Here is a 19343-nt window from a genome sequence, read left to right on the forward strand (position 1 = left end):
GAAATGGAAGCGTAAGCTGTAGTTCTGTCAGGAAGACTCACAGTGGCATTTCATCATTTATTAAATTCAAGCGTCTCATCCAATTATATTCCAACCTCTCTCATCACTCATTAAACTGCTGTTTGCTTTCACCCCCCACCACCCCATCACCACAGGTTTAGTTCCTGTCCTCCTGAGAAGCTCCTCTACCCTGCCGGTATCGTCTTCCGGCAGGATCTGACGGTTCAAGCAAGAATCCGAGTGCTTACACCAAGGGAAACTATTCTATCACTATATTCACGTCAGTTCTTATTTACTGCGAGTCTTTCTGGTCGAAATGGCTTTTATTGCTTGTTGCTTTGTCGTGTCAGAAACAAAACATATTACCAGACAAATAATTTTTTGTTATGCTTCATTATTATCATTATTTAGTGTTGTCAGTCAATTCAGATTTTTAATTGTGATTCATTGCATAATTTTCCTAGTTAATCACGATTAATCGCATAATTTTTTGCAGTTTTTCGATTTTGAAAGGGCTGAAATTTGACTCCAAATATACTTATTTTCCTGTCAAAATGCATTTATTTCCTTCTCTTAAAGCAAATCTAAATATATTATATGCTGCTTCTCAAATAAATGTATATTGTTTTAAGGATTTTTAGACAATTTTAAATGGAAAACAAGACAAAAACACTTGATAACAATAGGATTTTTTGCAGTAAATTTCTTTACTAAATTAAACTTAATAAAAAGTATTTTTTCCTTTTAATTCAGTAATTCGGGTATTTTTAATTAATGATTTTGTCCTCTTTATTGTTAGTAAGCATGCTTTTAAGTCGGGCACAAGCTGAATAATCAGTTAAGAGCTAAAGATTAATCATTGCAATAATCGTCGAATAGTCGAATAATCATTCTAATAATCGTTAGATTAATCAATTATCAAAATAATCGTTAGTTGCAGCCCTAGTCCGAATATTGTCCTTATTAAGCTCCGTCAGGCTGTGCTCACACATCTAGAAGTATGAATGAATGATCAACACCGCAACGGAAATATTTATGAACATACGATGCAACTACAACTGTGTTTACTTCTTAGCGGAAGTACCTCCCACATTTTGCACAAAGCATCACGGGGTGTAGGAATAAGGTGGATAGACATCTATCACAGATCAGAATCTTTTATGCATTTAGAACATTCAAAATTAAATCAAATAAAAAAAAAATCAGTTTTATTAAAATAAAATCAATATAATGAAAGAAAGAAAGAAAGAAAGAAAGAAAGAAAGAAAGAAAAGTTGATTACTTTGGTTATGGAGTGCTACCTTCGGCCTCTTACAGCTAGATCGATATGCTAAGGTGTTATTTCTTTAATTTACTGAAAGTGTTAAAGTGCGAGCCATGTGCAGTATTTTCTGAGAGTGCACAAAGAAGATTGCTGAGCCTCATATTCACAGGGTCTCAAGCATGACTCATCCCCCCTCCCCATATTTCCCATTTATTCTGAGAGCCACCTGTTGTACACAAAAGCCAGCCCACAGTTACTCACACCCCTCCATTATTCATATGCCTCTTGTGTTCCCATTTGATTCGGCCTCAATAATGAAGCTGGCACGTGAAATATTCACAATCTCTGGCCGTTTAATGAGAGGGGAGAGCGAGAAAAATACCTTTTTTAATCTACCTCGCGTTGAATTTGTGAAAGTGTGCATCCTCCTTAGATCAGCCAGACAGAATTTTAATCAATGTGAAATGGTTGAAGATATTGACTGGGGCCTGGCTGGGGCCTTGCTGCTGTTATGAAGAGGCGGTGAGAGGTGACGCTCTTGGCAGATAGAATGAGATTTGAGAATGTTTTGTGCTCAGGGCTTTGGAGGATGTGAGGCAATGCTTGCATATTTTGTCATTTCACACTGTCTGCGGAGGAACAACCGGTGAAAATGTCTCACTGAAGAGGTCAAATGTCTGGAATGTAAATGTTGAAATGATTCAGAATCCTCTGGCTTCCATGTTTCGTTTAATATGCCAAAGTATCTCTCAGAAACAAAATTCTGTGTCTACAATGAAACATCCTTCAAAGAAGTTTGAATTGTGCTCTGCATAAATCATAAAACAAATCATATGTCTGTGCTAAGTTAAAAGTCACTAATAAAAATATTCCATGGTACTGATCTAAGCGTTAAGACATGTACCATGATAATACCATGGTATTTTTTAAAGTTGAAGTACTAGGTAAATACCATGTTTTATGAATATCGTTCAGTCTCCTGGATGAAATTTATTAAAGTACCATGGTATTACCTTCTGATGCCATTCCATATGAAACATCTGAGACTAATTTCTTAGTGAAACATGGAATGAAAACTCATTACGTCTCCAGAGCTATGAAAGAACTAAATCTTTTCCCTGTGATCACTGTACTATGGTCCTGCCACAGTACTTTTTGTAAGGTATGTAAAGGCAGGGATTGAGATGATGTTTTTAATGTTCTTTCATATGTTTCTCTGTGTAGATCAGAGCTCATCCTCTGTGGCTCCTCCAGTGAAACTGGGCTCCTGTCTGTCTATGGACGGCCGAAGGCATGAGAATGGGCAGAGCTGGCACGACGGCTGTAGGGACTGTTACTGCCATGCTGGGAGAGAAATGTGTGCCCTCATTTCTTGCCCTTTGCCCCCCTGTGACAATCCCACAATCCGAACTGGCCACTGTTGCCCCACCTGCCCAGGTAAGTCAGCACCTCATAATATGTAAAGAAGCTCATGATTTGTGGATCCTTAAAGGGATAGTTCACCCAAAAATGAAAATTCTCTCATCATTTACTCACCCTAGATCATGCTATCCCAGATGTGTATGACTTTATTTCTTTTGCTGAACACAAACAAAGATTTTTAGAAGAATAACTCAGCTCTGTTGGTCCTTACAATGCAAGTGAATGTTGACCAGACTTTTGAAGCTCCAAAAATCACATAAAGGCAGCATAAATTTAATCCTTATGACTCCAGTGGTTAAATCCATATTTTCAGAAGTGATATGATAGGTGTGGGCAAAAAACAGATCAATATTGTCATTACCATAATGCAAAAAAAAATCTCCTTCTCATTACTTAATTGTGAAAAAAATTATGATATATTATTTAAATTGTAAATTATTGATACATTGTGGTAGTACTGTCTTGTTGAATTCATTAATATTCATTGAATTAGAAAAAATATTTTAATGCAGTGTTTTTTCTTTAATACAGTAAATATTACCATTAATATTGCCATTAAGAATAATATGAATAAAAAAAACACACACAAATGCAAAACAGATGCATTACGGTAATGAGATTTTATGGGCAAATATGCTTGTCATGAAAATAGTCATAAAACAAACAATTTTAATGATCAAAAATAGGCTTCATTTTCTTTTTCTTTTCTCTTTTTTAAAAATTGGGAGAAAAATATGTCTCAGATATGTTTTTGTAAGATTCACCCCAAAACTTTTTTAACAACAAAAAAACTTTTGAGTACACAGTGTTTTTCAGCATAGAGGTAAAAATCTCTTCCCAGCATTGCATTAATGCTCCACTTATTCTTTCAGAAGAGTCCAGTTCTCATAAGCCAGAGCTTAGCGAGGCATCTGTGTGTTTGGCTCCGGGTGGAGAGTACTTTGTAGAGGGCGAGACATGGAACATTGATTCCTGCACTCAATGCACCTGCCACAGCGGCCGTGTTCTCTGTGAGACGGAGGTGTGTCCGCCCCTGCTCTGCCATAGTCCAATCAGAACACAGGATTCCTGCTGCCCTCACTGTCCAGGTGAGTTGTCAACAAGAGATATTACGAAAGTACAGATATACGTAAATATTGAGTCCACAAGCGTGCTGTAAATTACCAAAAACGAGTCGAGGTAGCTGTGATATTTGGATCATGTACAAGCAGAATCAAGGGAGACACAAAAGCATAATTTTTTTAAAAGATGCATTTTTGTTAAAACCTTTAGAGTGTAAAGGCATGAGACACCTTGCAAAACTGTGACAGGAGGAAAGTTAACTACATTTGAATGTGCATAATGCTGCATTTAGGGGGTAATGATGAATAGTGCATGGGCTTAGCAGTACATGATCAACACTGAGAGCTAGATATGACAGGAATAGAATGGATGCACACTTCAGAAAATGTTCCAGCTACTCAACTGATAACAAACTTCCTTGGCTCTTCAAAATGTTCTCATGCCCTCTGAAATGAGTTTCAGCTTTCTAAATGAAATGAAAAAATGAAGATATGTGTCTAGCTGAGATTGTTTGTGTTGTAATGAATATTTATGTGTTGAAGTAATTTGTATTTTAGTCAAATGAAATGTGTAGACATTTTTTTGGTTTAGTCAGAGGATGAGAAGCCACGTAAGAAACTTTCTCACTCACACATTGTAGTGTGGAGCAAATACAGCCTCATGATAACCATGGGCAGTGGCGGATTTAGGCATGGGTGATGTGCAGTTGCAGCCCAGGGTGCCTTACAAGCTAGAACTGCTACTGACCATGGGAAAACATTTTCATAAACTTAGTGCACAATTTAAGTTAACCATTTAAGTTAAATCTTTAAGCTCTGGTTGGTGTTTTTAAAGATTTACTGTTTCAGTGGCATACCGAAATTAAAGGCTTATAACTGGACAAAATAAAAAAGGAGGGTCAAGTGTTTGGTATTATTTTAAAGAATTAAAAAAAAATGTTTTATGAAAAATAAAAAAAATACTTGAGCCAAAAATGTACTTTTTTTCTCAGGGTGTAAATAAGGTAGCTCCGAAAAACTTTTTTTTTTTTTTTTAATCATGTCACCTGTAACTGAGTAAAATTTTGTGTTGATATGACAAAGCAATTAAAAGTTAGAGCATTACAAAAATTATTTATCCTAGTGTTCAAAAATGTATCCAAGTGTCCAAAAGCCTCTCCTAACAAATAAAACATAATAATTGTACATAAGAACTAATTACATTATGTGAAAATACAACAATGACTAAAGGTATGCTTTCTCTCCAAAACATGCAGGCATGAGTAACGAGATCTCATTCAGTTCTATTCTGTGTCATTTGAGCCATCACTGAGTCATGTACTTGATGCCATCTTCTGGTGGCCATATGTATTAGAGTGAACGATCCTCTGTGCCCATATTTGGATTACTTCCACCTCTGGTTGCAGCTATCTAGACCCTAATACGATTGATTTAGCATTCCATGACACTGTACAATGTACTACATCATTACCGCAGAAGTCATCTGATCCAGGAAAGCTAACGTGTTTTAAGCTAGATAGCACATTATGTGCTGTGTGTGGATTATCTAATGATCTATGCATCAGATTATGTTGTGTGTGTGCTTGTTTTAAAGATAATCGTCTCTAAGTAATGCTATGTGATATTTTATGTTCCGTTTATTTTTCGTGAAGTTATAAGTGAAAACGCGGCTATAAGAAACACCTGTTTACGTGTAACATATATGTCAAAGATATTTACTTAGCTGTTACGTGCTATATTTTTTGTCTGTGAGTAAAACAAATAGGCTGATTGTATTCTGCTCTTTGAGAGATTTCCAGCGATATATGACACATGGCTATTTGATCAGTCTGGTGTTTTTACCGATTTCAATAATGTGAAGTGTAAAATTATCGATAAATTATCGAAACACTTCTGATTTGTCTGCAAATTTCAGTGTACTTGTTCAGTTTTGGTCATAATGCCTACATGCATTCTAAAGTACAGATTCTAAGCTTTAAAACGACTGGTTAAGACTGTAGTTAATAATATTTTGGTAATTATTTTTTTGTTGGTGGGCCTGTCAGAGCTAAAATGGGCTAAAGCTTGAATGCAAGGAATAAGTGTCAATGGTTAGTTTAAACCATCATCATCTGACTGGCAATCAATGTCGTCAGTACTGACTATGAATCAATTATCAACCAATAATCAATCAAGTCATCAACTGTTTAGTTTTAACTTTTTTTTATTTTTATTTTATTTATTTATTTTTTTACATTTACCCATCGACATTGAGGTAATGATTTCACTGTAAATAAATTATTTTCTATGTACTCCCTTCAGATGATCCTGTCACTCCTCAGATGCCCAGTAATGACAGTATGCCCAGTTACTGTAGGAATGAGGATGGTGATATCTTCCTGGCCGCTGAGTCCTGGAAGCCCAATGTCTGCTCCAGCTGTGTCTGTCTGGATGGAGCCATCAGTTGCTTCTCTGAGTCCTGCCCACCCGTCAACTGCGCCCGACCCGTGCTCAGGAAGGGCCAGTGCTGCCCCTACTGTCTAGGTTTGTGCTGCTAAAGGGTTAACATGAATGGAGATGTCTGGATACCACACTGCATCACTGTTTTATAGTCATTCTTTATCATTAAGCAGAGTGTAGCAAAAGTGAAAGGTTAAACGTGTTTGCACAAACTAGGCACTTTATCACATACAGCCTTTGCCATTGGAATAAATGTAACATACTTCTTTCAGTTTAGAGGTTATACTGTTGACGAATTGGCTTTGTCAATCTGACAGCTTAACCCTCTGGGGTCTGAGGGTGTTTTGGGCCCTGGAGAAGTTTTGACATGCCTTGACATTTGTGCTTTTTTCAGTTGCTTAAAAACATATTAATGGCTACAACCGGGGCTACAATAATATGTGAACAACATGTATGTACATGTTTGTATTTTTGAGAAAATAACGTTTATGCGTGGTTTTTGAAAAAACAAAAATTTTGAGTCACTGAAATAAGGCCATATAACACATACTAAACATTTGTTCACAAGACTTTTGAGAACTGGATCTTGTAGCCTAGAGTTTTTGCTACAAAAATGATGTGAAAACCATCCTGATCACTCATTCATACAAAACAATATAGTCATTTAACTTTTTTAAGACACTTTTAGTGTTAGAAAGGCCATATGCGAGGAGGCGTGGATGATCATGAATATTGATGTGATTTACACCTGAGGAGACAAAGACCCCTCCCCTGAGAGAGAATGAATGTGAGGAGACTTAATGATTGAATGTATTGTTTGTAGCTTATTCACAAAATCAAGTTTAAGTTAAAAGAAGTAATCTGACTATACATTTTCTTTACATAAAGACTTTACTTAAAACTTTAGACCAACACTACCGTTTAAAAGTTTTAGATCAGTAAGATTTTTTAATGTTTTTAAACGAAGTCTCTTCTGCTCACCAAGGCTACATTTATTTGATCCAAAATACAGCAAAAACAGTGATATTGTAAAATATTTTTACAATTTAAAATAATTTTTCTATTTGAATATATTGTCAAATGCAATTTATTCCTTTGATCAAAGCTGAATTTTCAGCATCATTACTGCAGTCTTCAGTGTCACACGATCCTTCAGAAATCATTCTAATATGCTGATTTTCTAATATGGGCATATTTACAGCACATTTTACACATTTACACCCGAACAGATATTTGCAAGCACAAGCTTCGTTGATGATAGTAAGGCAGCATAAACACTAGTTAAAATATAATCTAAACATTCATATTATTTTTATATCATATTACATATCATATTTTTATCATACAGCATACAATTTAAATACCTGCTTTAGCCGAAACAACATTTAAATGTAACTAAAACTTGCCTATTAGGACATATTTCAAATGTCAATACTCTGAATCCTGGCTGGCAAGTCTGGAAATAGTCCAACTAGTAAAATATGTACATGTTTATATAAAATAGCATGTCAACTAATGTAATTAAAACTAAATGACTTACTCATCTGAAATTGTATCCTCGGCTGGATCAAGACGCTCTTCAAAATGCAAACGCTCCTCGTTGGATTCCCACTCTTCTTCTGAGGAAAATGTGAACTCTTCATCACTATCCAGGACCATCTTTAGAGCTTCCTCACCTGTGTAGCGTGCCATCTTCCAAATGCGCAGGAAAGTGAATGAATCTGATGATGAACTTGATGTTTTTTAAGGCATTGTTGGGGGCGTTTACCATTTGCACTGATCGCCTCAGCACATTACCGGATGAATAGCGCGCTCTGCTGGTGGGTGTGATCTCATTAGAGATAATTAGCTGAGCCAGGAGAAACTGTACATCGCTTTGTTTCATACAGATTACATTGCAGGAGAATATTTGTTTTAAATTTGAATTTTAAGACATTTTAAGCTTTCTTTAGACATATGTTTCATGTTTGTGTGATATGTATTCGCGGAGTTTCAGTTCATTTTTGTGACGTGTCTCAGAAAGATGCTCGTGGAGACAGAGACGGCTGAAAGCGCACCCTGTTTATTTTCTTTATTTTACAAAAGCACAAGGTTTTGTTATTGTGAGTGTACACAAATAAAAGTAGACCCTTTATGGTTTCTAATGATGTCTTACACTTATCTATATGCCCAAAAATGATGGAGTATTTTAAGTTGTTTCCGCTGTTATGCAGAAAAAATCCAGCAGGACGCGCCGGCGCGTCCGTCGACCCAAGAGGGTTAAAGGGATAGTTCATCGTTTGCTCACCATCATGCCATCCCAGATGTGTATGACTTTCTGTCTTCTGCTGAACACAAACAAAGATTTTGGAAGAATATTTCAGCTCTGTAGGTCCATACAATGCAAGTGAATGGTGACCAAACCTTTAAAGCTCCAAAAATCACATAAAGACATCATAAAATCCATATGAATCCAGTGTTTAAGTATATGTCTTCTGAAGTGATGTAATCCCTTTGAGTGAGAAACAGATCAATATTTCAATTCTTTTCTACTATAAATCTTCATTTTCACTTTCATAAAGTGAAAGTGGAGATTTACAGTAAAAAAAGGACTTAAATATTTATCTGTTTCTCACCCAAACCTATTATATCGCTTCTGAATATATGGATTGAAACACTGGATTGTAAATGATGAGAGAATTTTCATTTTCAGGTGAACTATTCCTTGTCTAGTCACTTTAACGGGATTCTGGTGGGTGTGCGTGAATCATAGCAATACATAAATAAAACATTGAAAGCCGTTGCTTTTGTGAATGTCGTATCAATTTTATGCCAATATAACAGGTTTCATGTATGGAAGTGGCTACTGAAAGAGAAAATTACATATTCAGGTTATTTGTATTGAAAATCAATCTTGCTGTCTTGTTGTCCTGCTGCCATCTGATTATAAGTTGGTGTTTATGATACGGTTATCACTGAGTGATTCTCCCACCTCTTCACCAGAAGCCACACCGAGCGCTGTGTGTCATTTCAATGGAAAGACGTACATGGACGAGGAGCGATGGGACATTGACAGCTGCACTCACTGCTACTGCCTGCAAGGCCAGACCCTCTGCTCGACTGTCAGCTGCCCTGCTTTACCCTGCCATCAGCCAGTCACAGTAGAGGGCAGCTGCTGCCCTATGTGTCCAGGTCAGGAGTTACATGCTGTGCATTCACAATACAGCCCCTTTCAAATAGTGATGACATCAGCTGATTGCAGAGTAATAAACTGCAGAAAGTTAACTTGTGTGGTAAAACACAAAAGCTCTGGTTTATCTTGCTTGTGTTGGACTACTGTTAAAAAAATTAGACACTTAACTAAACTCAAAAAAGAAATTGTTTTAAAAAAGGGTCTAAACCAGGGGTACTCAGTAGGCGGACTCCGGTCCAGATCCGGACCGCAGGACACTTCAGTCCAGACCGAGATCTAAATCTTTGTGGTAGTTTTCTGACATGTGGCTAAGTAATTGTGTAATCATACATGTATACGCCCCCATACAGTATTTTTTATCCGTCGAAAGGCCTACTATGTCCCATACACATACTATACAGTATATTCTGAATGTATAAATAAACACAAAAACTGGACTGCTGTCATTCAGCTTCAAAACGAACTGTTGATCTTGTCTTTTAATATTCATATCCAAGTGCCCTTGTCTTGGTCTTGATGAAATATATTAATCCTTTGATAGAAGATCCCTCAGACCCCACTACATTGGGCCCACAATGTCTTCATCCCTGCCCAGTTTTGAAGAGACTATTTTGACTGTTTAAGATTTAGTTTTTATTTCTTTACAAAGTACTATTGCTGCCAATGTGATAAGTTATAAAAACTATTAAAAATACATATATTACATAATTTCATTGCCATATGACTACTGACACCATGTATATTATCCGGACCTTTGCTGGGAAGGAAATGTAGAGACCAGACCTCTTGGAATTTTAATGGAATACCCCTTGTCTAAACCACTTTCATTTAGATCCGTGACTAAGCATCCACCCTAGCATTTTTCAATAAGTGTCCTTATTATAAGTACTGTATTATAAATGTGTGTTTACGAAAGACAACATGAAATCAAAACACATTTGCATTCTTAATAAATGTTCCTGGTCTTATTGTGCATAATTCCGTAGTGTATGATTTTTTAAAGTCAACAAAAAATGAAAATATACCCTATATACTTTTTAAAAACACTTTCTTAATTGTGGAATCCACTAATTAATCCACGGTATTATTGTGAACAATTAATTGGTGAAAACCCTGGGCTCTAAGCGAAATCTTATTTGGATAGTATTTAAAATTATTGTTAGATTTCAATATGGCACCTGAAAATAATGCAGATAAGACACATTTGGTGCTGCAACTACCGCCAGCTAGCTATCTTACTAACTGAAACAGAGATAGCATCAAGTCTGTGAGCTAATCTTGGCTAGCTACACTGTCTGTTTTCTACACCTTAGTTACATAGTTAGCAGAAATCTCTGAAAACATGTGGCTTTGAAAAACAGGACACAGCTGCAAAATGTTAGCCAACTAATTGTTGCAATTTAATGCATGACAACAAACAAACACCATCTAGCCAGGTAGCTTGCTTACAATCATTTCTACTCCTCTTCCTTTTTCTTTTTTCTGCTCCCGAGTTGTAGGTGAGCTTCATGATGATGAAAAACACTTTGAGCATGCTGAGCCCCTGTCACATCTAGCTACAACTCTCTCCTTGCAACTCTCTGACTTGACTAGTTCAACCAAAAAGGAAAATTCTTTCATCATTTACTCACCCTCCCAGATGAATATGATTTCCTTTCTTCAGCAGAACACATTTGAAGAAAAATATAAAAATATTTCAGCTCAGTAGATCCTTATAATGGAAGAGGACAGTAACATGACTTTTGATGCTCCAAAAAGCACAGACAGTCAGCATTAACGTCATCCATACGACTCCAGTGATTAAATGAATCTTATAAAGCGATACGATCACTTTTGGTGTGAAAAGATCAGTATTTAAGTACTTTTTAACTATAAATAATTGCTTCCGTTAAGCAGCAGTATGCACGCTCACAAGTGGGCTGAGGTCATGCAGCCTCTCGTGTGACGTATTGCCGTTGGCATGTTCATGCGAGAACTGACGCATGCGCGGCACACCCGGAATAGCAGCACTGTTTATAACTGAGTAGGAGGAACGCTGTACAGACGGAACGCCATAAACAAATTGAAGCAAATTTAAACAAAGATGTCAGGAGATTTTGATTTAAGAGAAGAGGAGATATAAGAGTTTGCACAGCCATATTTATTTTAACCTGAGTACTCTGACGAGGAGACCGTGTGACCTCAGCCCTCCGTGAACGCGCATACCGCTGCTTATCGGACACAATGATTTATAGTTAAAAAGTACTTAAATATTGATATTTTTCACACCAAAAGTGATCGTATCGCTTTATAAGACATTCGTTTAACCACTGGAGTCGTATGGATGATGTTAATGCTGATTGTCTGTGCATTTTGGAGCATTTTCTATTTTTCTTCAAATGTGTTCTGCTGAAGAAAGGAAGTCATATACATCTGGGATGGCATGAGGGTGAGTAAATGAGAGAATTTTCATTTTTGGGTGAACTTTAATAATACAAAAAAAATAAAAATAAAACTACCTTGCTTTGCGGGGCCCCCGGTGGCTCTATATATACTGCTTATAGCTAGAAATGGCCCTGCTTTCATCAAAATGTAATAACTTGCTCTGGCTCTGAAACGACTTTCCTTTTCCCTCTTTTAACTCCTCCCCTCCATCCACCCTTTCATATAGACACTTCTTTTTACAATCCCTACAGTTTTTTCTTGTTAAATACTTTGTGTCGCTCGTAAATACGTCACATTATGCAAGTAAAGTAGGTTGCGAATGCCTTTTCATGTTGACTTTAAAGACAAAAGTTTTCATAATCTTTGATCAAAATGTAAATTTATCCGCCTCTGAAATTACTTATTTTTTTCTCTGCTGACATAATCAAGGCCTCATAGGTGGGTTAAAATAATTAACAAATATTATCTTTGGTCATTTCCAATCAAATTCTTATGAATAAAGTAAAGTCCCGCCCTACATTATTTTGCTGTTGAATATTCTGTTTCACTCAGAAATACATTACATTGCAGAAGTTAAAAAAGTTTTAAATACCGTTTCATGTTGTTTTTGAAGAATGAAAACTTGGCATGAGTAGGCGTGATAGAGGATTACGTTTAAGAACTAGTGACCTCTAAAACGAAGATTGCAATGACTTAAATAATCTGTAGTATATCTCTGCACCACATACCCTGCAGCTGTGCTGTGTTTAGTTCTGTCACACGTCTCTCTCTCTCTCTCTCTCTCTTCTCTTTCTCTTATTCTCACTCTCTCTTAATCTCTTTTTCTCTCTTTCTCTTTCTGTCTCTCATGAAGCAGTGTTTACTTAGAACCTCCTCTCTAATTGAATGGGTCTTTCGTCTAAATACGGACTCGTTGAGATGAATCATTTAAAAGGATTGATTAAGTCGAAGCTGAACCAAAGCTAAATTAGCTCTCTTTGCATTTGGGAGATAATGCCATTGATCATGGCCCTCTTTATTGCTGTGTCACTTGGCTCTGGGTCAATGAGGGGGTTTGGAGTGGTGTTATGTGCGCTCTAGGCAATCATTCACACTTTGGTCCTTTACCAGTCAAAGACGCAGCTCTGAAGACAAGATTTTTATTAGCCTGCAGCCCACAATTTCACACTTACTCGATTCTTGTTTATTCCGAGTGGGCACTTCTCAATTCCTCTTATTGTAGTTACAATTTGCATGTATGTGCTTTCACGTGTGTATTCCTCTGTAACTCTTAACACACTCTTTGTCTCAATCTGTCTCTCTTTCTGTCATTGTCTCAATGCTTCTATGATGTTTTAATTATAGAGACTTACGCACCCACAAACGTGCCCATCGAGAAGACAGACCAGCGTGGAGACAAGCAGAGACATCAACCGGACTGGCCCACTCACAGTGAAAATGATATCATGCCACAGTTCAGAGGTACAAGTTCAAGAGTTATTTCACACGTCGTTGCATTCTGAAATGTGTTGGAACGCAATTCATAATGAAACGCTATTACGTGTTGCATTCTCAGCATTGTCACAAGAGGTGCTATAGTGGGCATAAGCATAACATTTCTACTTCTACGGTCAGTTTTCTCTTTCGTCAGAATGCAATTTATAATTGCATTCTCAAGTATGTGTTGCTCAAGTATGTGTTGCATTCTCAGCATTGCTGCAAGGGGGCGCTTTTAGTGTAAATTGACTTCTATCGTCAGTTTTCTCTTTCAGGACTACTAATGTCATGGCGGAGCTACACAAGCTTGATTTCAAGTGTCATTGTATTCCAAAATTATGGGTCAGAATGCAATTCATAATGAACGCAAGTATGCGTTGCATTCTCAGTATTGCCACAAGGAGTGCTATAGTTTACATTAGCATAAAATTTCTTCTTCTATGGTCAGTTTTCTCTTTTGTGTAAACTACTGTCATGACGGAGGTACACAAGCTCGATTTCATGCATCATTGTGTTCCAAAATGTGTCATAATGCAATTCATAATGCAACGCAATTACACATATGCTCAGCGTTGCCGAGAAGTGTGCTATAGAGCGCAACAGTGCCCGCCCACTTTTTCAGCCGCCTTGGTTCTGGAAGTATTTTTCCCATTCATTTCTTCCATAGACTTCCATAAAATCCTCCATTAAAGAGTTGTATAGAACAAAACAAAATAGCCAGCTCCGAGGTGAATCTCAACATTACAGACTTTGTTTTAAGGCAAAAAAAGTATGTGAAAATCCGACAAAAAGGCAAAGGTACAAGTCTGTGTACTCACCATCTTTCATGAGGGCACAGACTACAATCCCATGAAGCATTGCGAATGAGGTAATCGAATATAAATCTATGGAAATATACTATACAACTATTGATTTTTGGTTGTTGATTATAGGTATAGAAAAAATATAGTGTATATATAGTATAAGTATTTTGAGAGTGCAGGGAGACCGACTCTGCGTCATTCACAGTGCGTCATGGGAGTGGGCGGTCGCTTCCGAGCTTATTTCACAGGCTTTGTTGGCTTCGGTTCTCTGATTATTGGACCTTTCTCTGCTGTACCATGGGTAATGTAGTTGTTTAACAGGAATTCTGCTATTAAAGATGATTTTTAAACATTGAAGTTGAAGTAACGCAGACATATGGCTTCAACAGAAACATATACAATTGATGAACAACATCAGAGCTCACGGTAGGTCTGTCTTCAAATGTTTATAAGTTAGTGTTGAAAATAAAATTTGTCTGGAAGAAATTAATGGGATTTTTACTTCCGCTCTATAGCGAGTATTACTGTAAACTGTTTTTATAGTCAGTTTTCTCTTTCAAGTCAACTACTGTCGACTTGAATGGTGGGGTTACGCAAGCTCGATTTCACATGTCATTGTGTTCTGAAATGATGTGTCAGTACGCAATTCATAATTAAATGCAAGTATGCGTTGCATTCTCAGAATTGCCACAAGGGGTGCTATAGGGTCTGTTCCAAAACCTTCCTCCAGAGGCAGCATTTTAAGGCTAATAATAGGCGCACTCCCGACACGAAGGCTGTTCCAAAACGTAGGTATCTAAATTATGCTGCCTCATAAGATAACCTCGCTTTGGACAAATTTTAAGGTAGCATCGTATGTGTCCTTCCTTGGGTAGGCGATCGCAGAATGCACAGTGATAAGCTTGACAGAAAAATAAATCCAACATGGTGGACAAGCAAGAGAAATTTGGATTATAAATATACTTCTAATACATTCAATACTGAAAAATATCAACAAAAATTTTTTTTATGTCATAGAAGATTGACTATTGACCCAAAATGTGTGTACTATGCATATTTATGCTCATTAGAGTATCGCGTTGTTCCTGTCGCGACACCTCTATTGAAATCAGTTGCGAGTCGTGTCTCGCATGCGCTGTCTACGCGTAGCGAGCGCTATTTGAATGACACAAGGAGCTGCCGCCTATGTAGAGTGTTCCAAATCGCTCTCTTATGAGGCATCATTTCAGTAAGTATGCTGCCATAGAAAACAGCTGCCTATGTAGGCAGGAGACAGCAAGGCAGCTCATTAAGATTTGGGGCAGAGCCATAGTGTGCATTTGCATAAAATGCAGTTTTCTCTTTTAGTTGACTGCTGCCATGACAGAGCTACACAACCTCGATTTCATGCATCATTCCAAAGTGTGTCAGAATGCAATTCATAAGGCAACGCAACTACACATATTCTCAGTGTTGCCGAAAAGCATGCTATAGCGGGCATTACTGTAAACTGTTTTCTATAGTTGGTTTTCTCTTTCAAGTCAGCTAATTTCATGGTAGGGCAACAGTTTGCTAGGCAAGTTGTTATAGCAACATGCTAGATACCTGAAGAATAACACATTCGGTTTAGTTGCACAGACATATCAAGGAATTGCAACGTTGAATATTTACGTTTATAATGCAAGAATGCTTGTTAAGTATGTACAAATGGACTGTGCGCTTAGAATGCATTGCCAAGTATTCGTACCTGTGGGTTTGCATCCTTGCGTAGTGAATGTTTCTGGCCTTAGCTCTTAACTAATGACTGACTTTGATTTTTTTTAATTATTCTTTTAATTAAAAGTGCTTGTACTTCAGAGTTTGCAGTGAAATTTTGTAGTCCAAGCTAAAATAATCACAATTCTTCATCAGTACCCTCTGCATTTTTTAACCTTCAAAAAAGTAATTTACATCAAACTTCATCATCATCAAAGATTTTCAGGAGGCTGTTTGTTTCGTTTGATTTTCTGTGCTAGGAATCTGTAATTTATTTTTGATTTCCCTTGTGTTTCTTTAGTAAAGAATGATGTGTGTGGGTGTCTTTCTGACAAGATTCTGGCATTTGCCTTAATTGCTGACTTAGGCGTGAGGCTTTGCATGCCATTTACCATCAAGCCATATTTGCATTTCATGTGACAAAGATGTGTACTGAAAAGTTCTACATCACCTCAATGACTCATTGCTGTCAGCTGTGAGCAAAGGAGAAAAATGTATCAACAGATGTGTTGTGGGTTGTTCCAGGTGGTTTCGGGAGTCTTCAGATGCCGTACCTAGATGGTAAGACACCATTGCCAAGTGAGGATGCTGGTCTGCACTGGGCCTGGGTGGCACTGCCTGTTCTAATGATGATGCTCACTATCGCTGCCCTGCTGTTGGTCAACCAGCGTAAGCAGTGGATTCCTGTGCCTTGCTACCGCACACCCACCAAGGTGCCTATATGTTACAGTTTACTACACAGTTTTAATCATATTACTAAGACACAATACATGAGCTTTTTAACACAATTTTAGGGTGTTTTCACATTTGGTACAATTGCTTCATCCATAAATGAGTTTGATTCAACCCCTACCCGCAGGTCTCTTTTTACATCATATTATTTGGCTCTGAATAACAGTACATTTGTGTCATCAAAGACAATACCACCGTAGGTACCAGCTGCAGCTGTGTATCGTTATAGCTTGGTAACGACTTTTATTATTTGCTTAAAAAAACCTAAAAGCTTTATTCACTTCATGCTGTTGTCTCAGTTTAATTCAATTTGTCTGTATAGCGCTTTTCACAATACATGTTGTTCCAAAGCAGCTTTAGAAAGAGTAATGCCTTATAGTATTGTGACGTTGATTTTACTACTGAAACTGGATGCATTATAAGAAATGCAAAGAGTTACACTTGAGGAAATGATTAGTCAAACAAATTAGGCTTTGGCAAATTATGCTTGATTGCTTTGATTTCAATTGTGAACCGTACTGTGGTCCACATGGCCAAGCTTCCTTGGTGTGCCCCTAGGCTCGTACTACTTTTAATACCCTTGGTGTTTTATATGAGTTGTTTCTTGGCCTGAAACCATTTGGCTGTGCTAAAGTCACATGAGTATGAGAAAATACTTTGCATGATCCAGGATAGCTGACTGTGTTTGTGTTCTGTCATGCAGCCCACGTGTCTCAATAACCAGCTGGTGTATGTGGACTGCCAGAAGGGGACGAAAGTCCAGGTGGACAGTTCCCAGCGCATGCTCCGCATCGCAGATCCCGACTCAAGATACAGCGGTTACTACAGCATGCAGAAACACAACAACATGCAGGCTGACAACTTTTACCAGACCGCGTGAGCAACAAGAGAGCGAGAGAGAGTGAGTGAACGAGAACGAGAAAGACTGAGCCCGAGTTTCGCGGCACACGAACATCTACTAAAAACTATACAGACAGACAAAGCCACAAATCCAAGTGGACAGAGAAGAGACCCTGATAACGAATAACAATTATAATATTCACATAAGTCACTCCAAGCAAAAGAGAAAAAAATATCACACGTCAACACCTGAAAGTCTCACCTGAAGCTGGACGCCGACCTACGTAACCGAACGAAACTTGAGGACTCTTCCAGAATATTTTTGTAAAAGGTTGAGCTTCTTTTTATGTGAGTGTGAGTTTTTGTGGATGTTCAGGCACAAGTTGAAGGTAGTTGTGAAGTAAAATGTACAGTTTTGGGATTTGGACAACCGCTGTGTTTTTTCAACGCAAATTTTTCCTGCATTCCTACTTTTTCGGTTGGAAAAGAGAGAAATAGTTTTAGGAGTGAAAATTTTCGACACAAGTGCTTGTGTGAACACTTAACGCTGAACAAAAGTTTCTCTGTCTGAGTTACCTGATATGCCCAGAGCGGGTGAGAAGACGAGGAGGGCGAGAAGACATTCACTTCCCTGAGGCAGAGGAGATGTTGGAGTGTGTGGAAGAAAATAAGAGGAAAATAGAAAGAAAGTAGGTCTGTTGGTCTGTTGTTGCAAACAGACCTGTTTTTGTTGGAGATGCTACTGTAAGATTTTGATTTCCCCATTGCTGTGGGTGAGTTTGGCCAAGCTTTTTTTTTTTTCTCTCTCTCTCTCTTCAAAAGACGACTGGAAGAAAACAGAGTAAGCCACTCTGTGGACATTAGATCTTCCTGGTAGATGGTTGTGTGGGGTCTATGTTGTATCTCTGCTTACATGTATGAGCATTTTCCCATTTAACCATACAAACACCATTTGCTCTTTCTCCCACAATGAAGGGCAGATTGACTTACACTCTTAGCAAATATATATTTTACTGAAACGAATCCAAGGATTGTGAAGCGAGACAAAGTTAATGAAAGAACATACTGGTTTGGATTTTAGGCTATGCTTTACAAGTGCTGCTTTTTTGCTTTGATTATTTAAACCTCATTTTGTAGGGTTGAAAACCAGTAGTGAGGATATTTGCATCCTTTAGGAAACATTTACCAAGAAAATCAAAAGGCCGCATTTGTCAAGCACAAGCAGAATGAAAGTTTGTGTACATTTTACGTAAAAACTATTCTTATGGAAATTGTCAACAATTCGCTACTGTTAATTCGCTTAAATGGTTTTACGAATCATCACTTAACACTAGTTATATTTGTAAACTATATAAACAACATTTTTAGGATTTGAAACATTTACACAAAAAAGATTCACACAAAAATTACAAAATTGTCTACAATTGGCATAAGAATGGTTTTATGAACAACTACTACATACTAGTGATTACTCTAAATGAATCACACACAAATGGAAGGATTTGAACGATTTACACAAATATGACTAAATTGTTGACAATTTACACAAGAATGGTTTGATGAACAATTACAACTTACTAATAATTTCTCTAAAGGATTCACAATATTTGAAGGATTTAAACGATTTAAACTAAAATTACGAAATTGTCGACAGGTTACATTCGAATGCTTTTACGAACAATTATCACACAAAAACATAAGGATTTGAGCAATTTACACAAAAATGACTAAATAGTCAATACATTTATGCATGAATGGTTTTATGAACAATTCCTACATACTAGTAATTTCTCTAAACAATTCGCAAAAATGTAAGGATTTGAACAATTTACACAAAATAAGCAAACTGTCGACAGTTTACGTAAGAACGGTTTTACAAACAATTATCACACAAAAATTTAAGAATTTGAATGATTTATACAAAAATGACTACATTTTCAACAGTTTATGCATGAATGGTTTTATGAACAATTACT

The 19343-nt window shown here is 37.2% G+C and overlaps 1 protein-coding gene across 3 annotated transcripts in view; it reads left to right on the forward strand.

Annotated features, from left to right (window-relative positions):
- crim1 (cysteine rich transmembrane BMP regulator 1 (chordin-like)) overlaps nt 1-18989 on the forward strand; it is a 199154-nt gene extending 180165 nt beyond the window's left edge. For 2 of the 3 annotated variants that reach the window (XM_051722293.1, XM_051722295.1), the window contains 7 exons: nt 2489-2701; nt 3559-3774; nt 6049-6270; nt 9169-9357; nt 13127-13243; nt 16321-16508; nt 17231-18989. In XM_051722293.1, the coding sequence (XP_051578253.1) occupies nt 2489-2701; nt 3559-3774; nt 6049-6270; nt 9169-9357; nt 13127-13243; nt 16321-16508; nt 17231-17407 (1322 nt within the window). In that variant the 3' untranslated portion in view covers nt 17408-18989. The remainder of the gene's footprint in view (nt 1-2488; nt 2702-3558; nt 3775-6048; nt 6271-9168; nt 9358-13126; nt 13244-16320; nt 16509-17230) is intronic. The other variant, XM_051722294.1, reaches the window with a different exon arrangement.
- The last annotated feature ends 354 nt before the right edge of the window (nt 18990-19343 follow it).

The sequence above is a fragment of the Myxocyprinus asiaticus genome, chromosome 17 (genome assembly GCF_019703515.2).
Source record: "Myxocyprinus asiaticus isolate MX2 ecotype Aquarium Trade chromosome 17, UBuf_Myxa_2, whole genome shotgun sequence".
In the NCBI taxonomy this organism is placed as follows: domain Eukaryota; kingdom Metazoa; phylum Chordata; class Actinopteri; order Cypriniformes; family Catostomidae; genus Myxocyprinus; species Myxocyprinus asiaticus.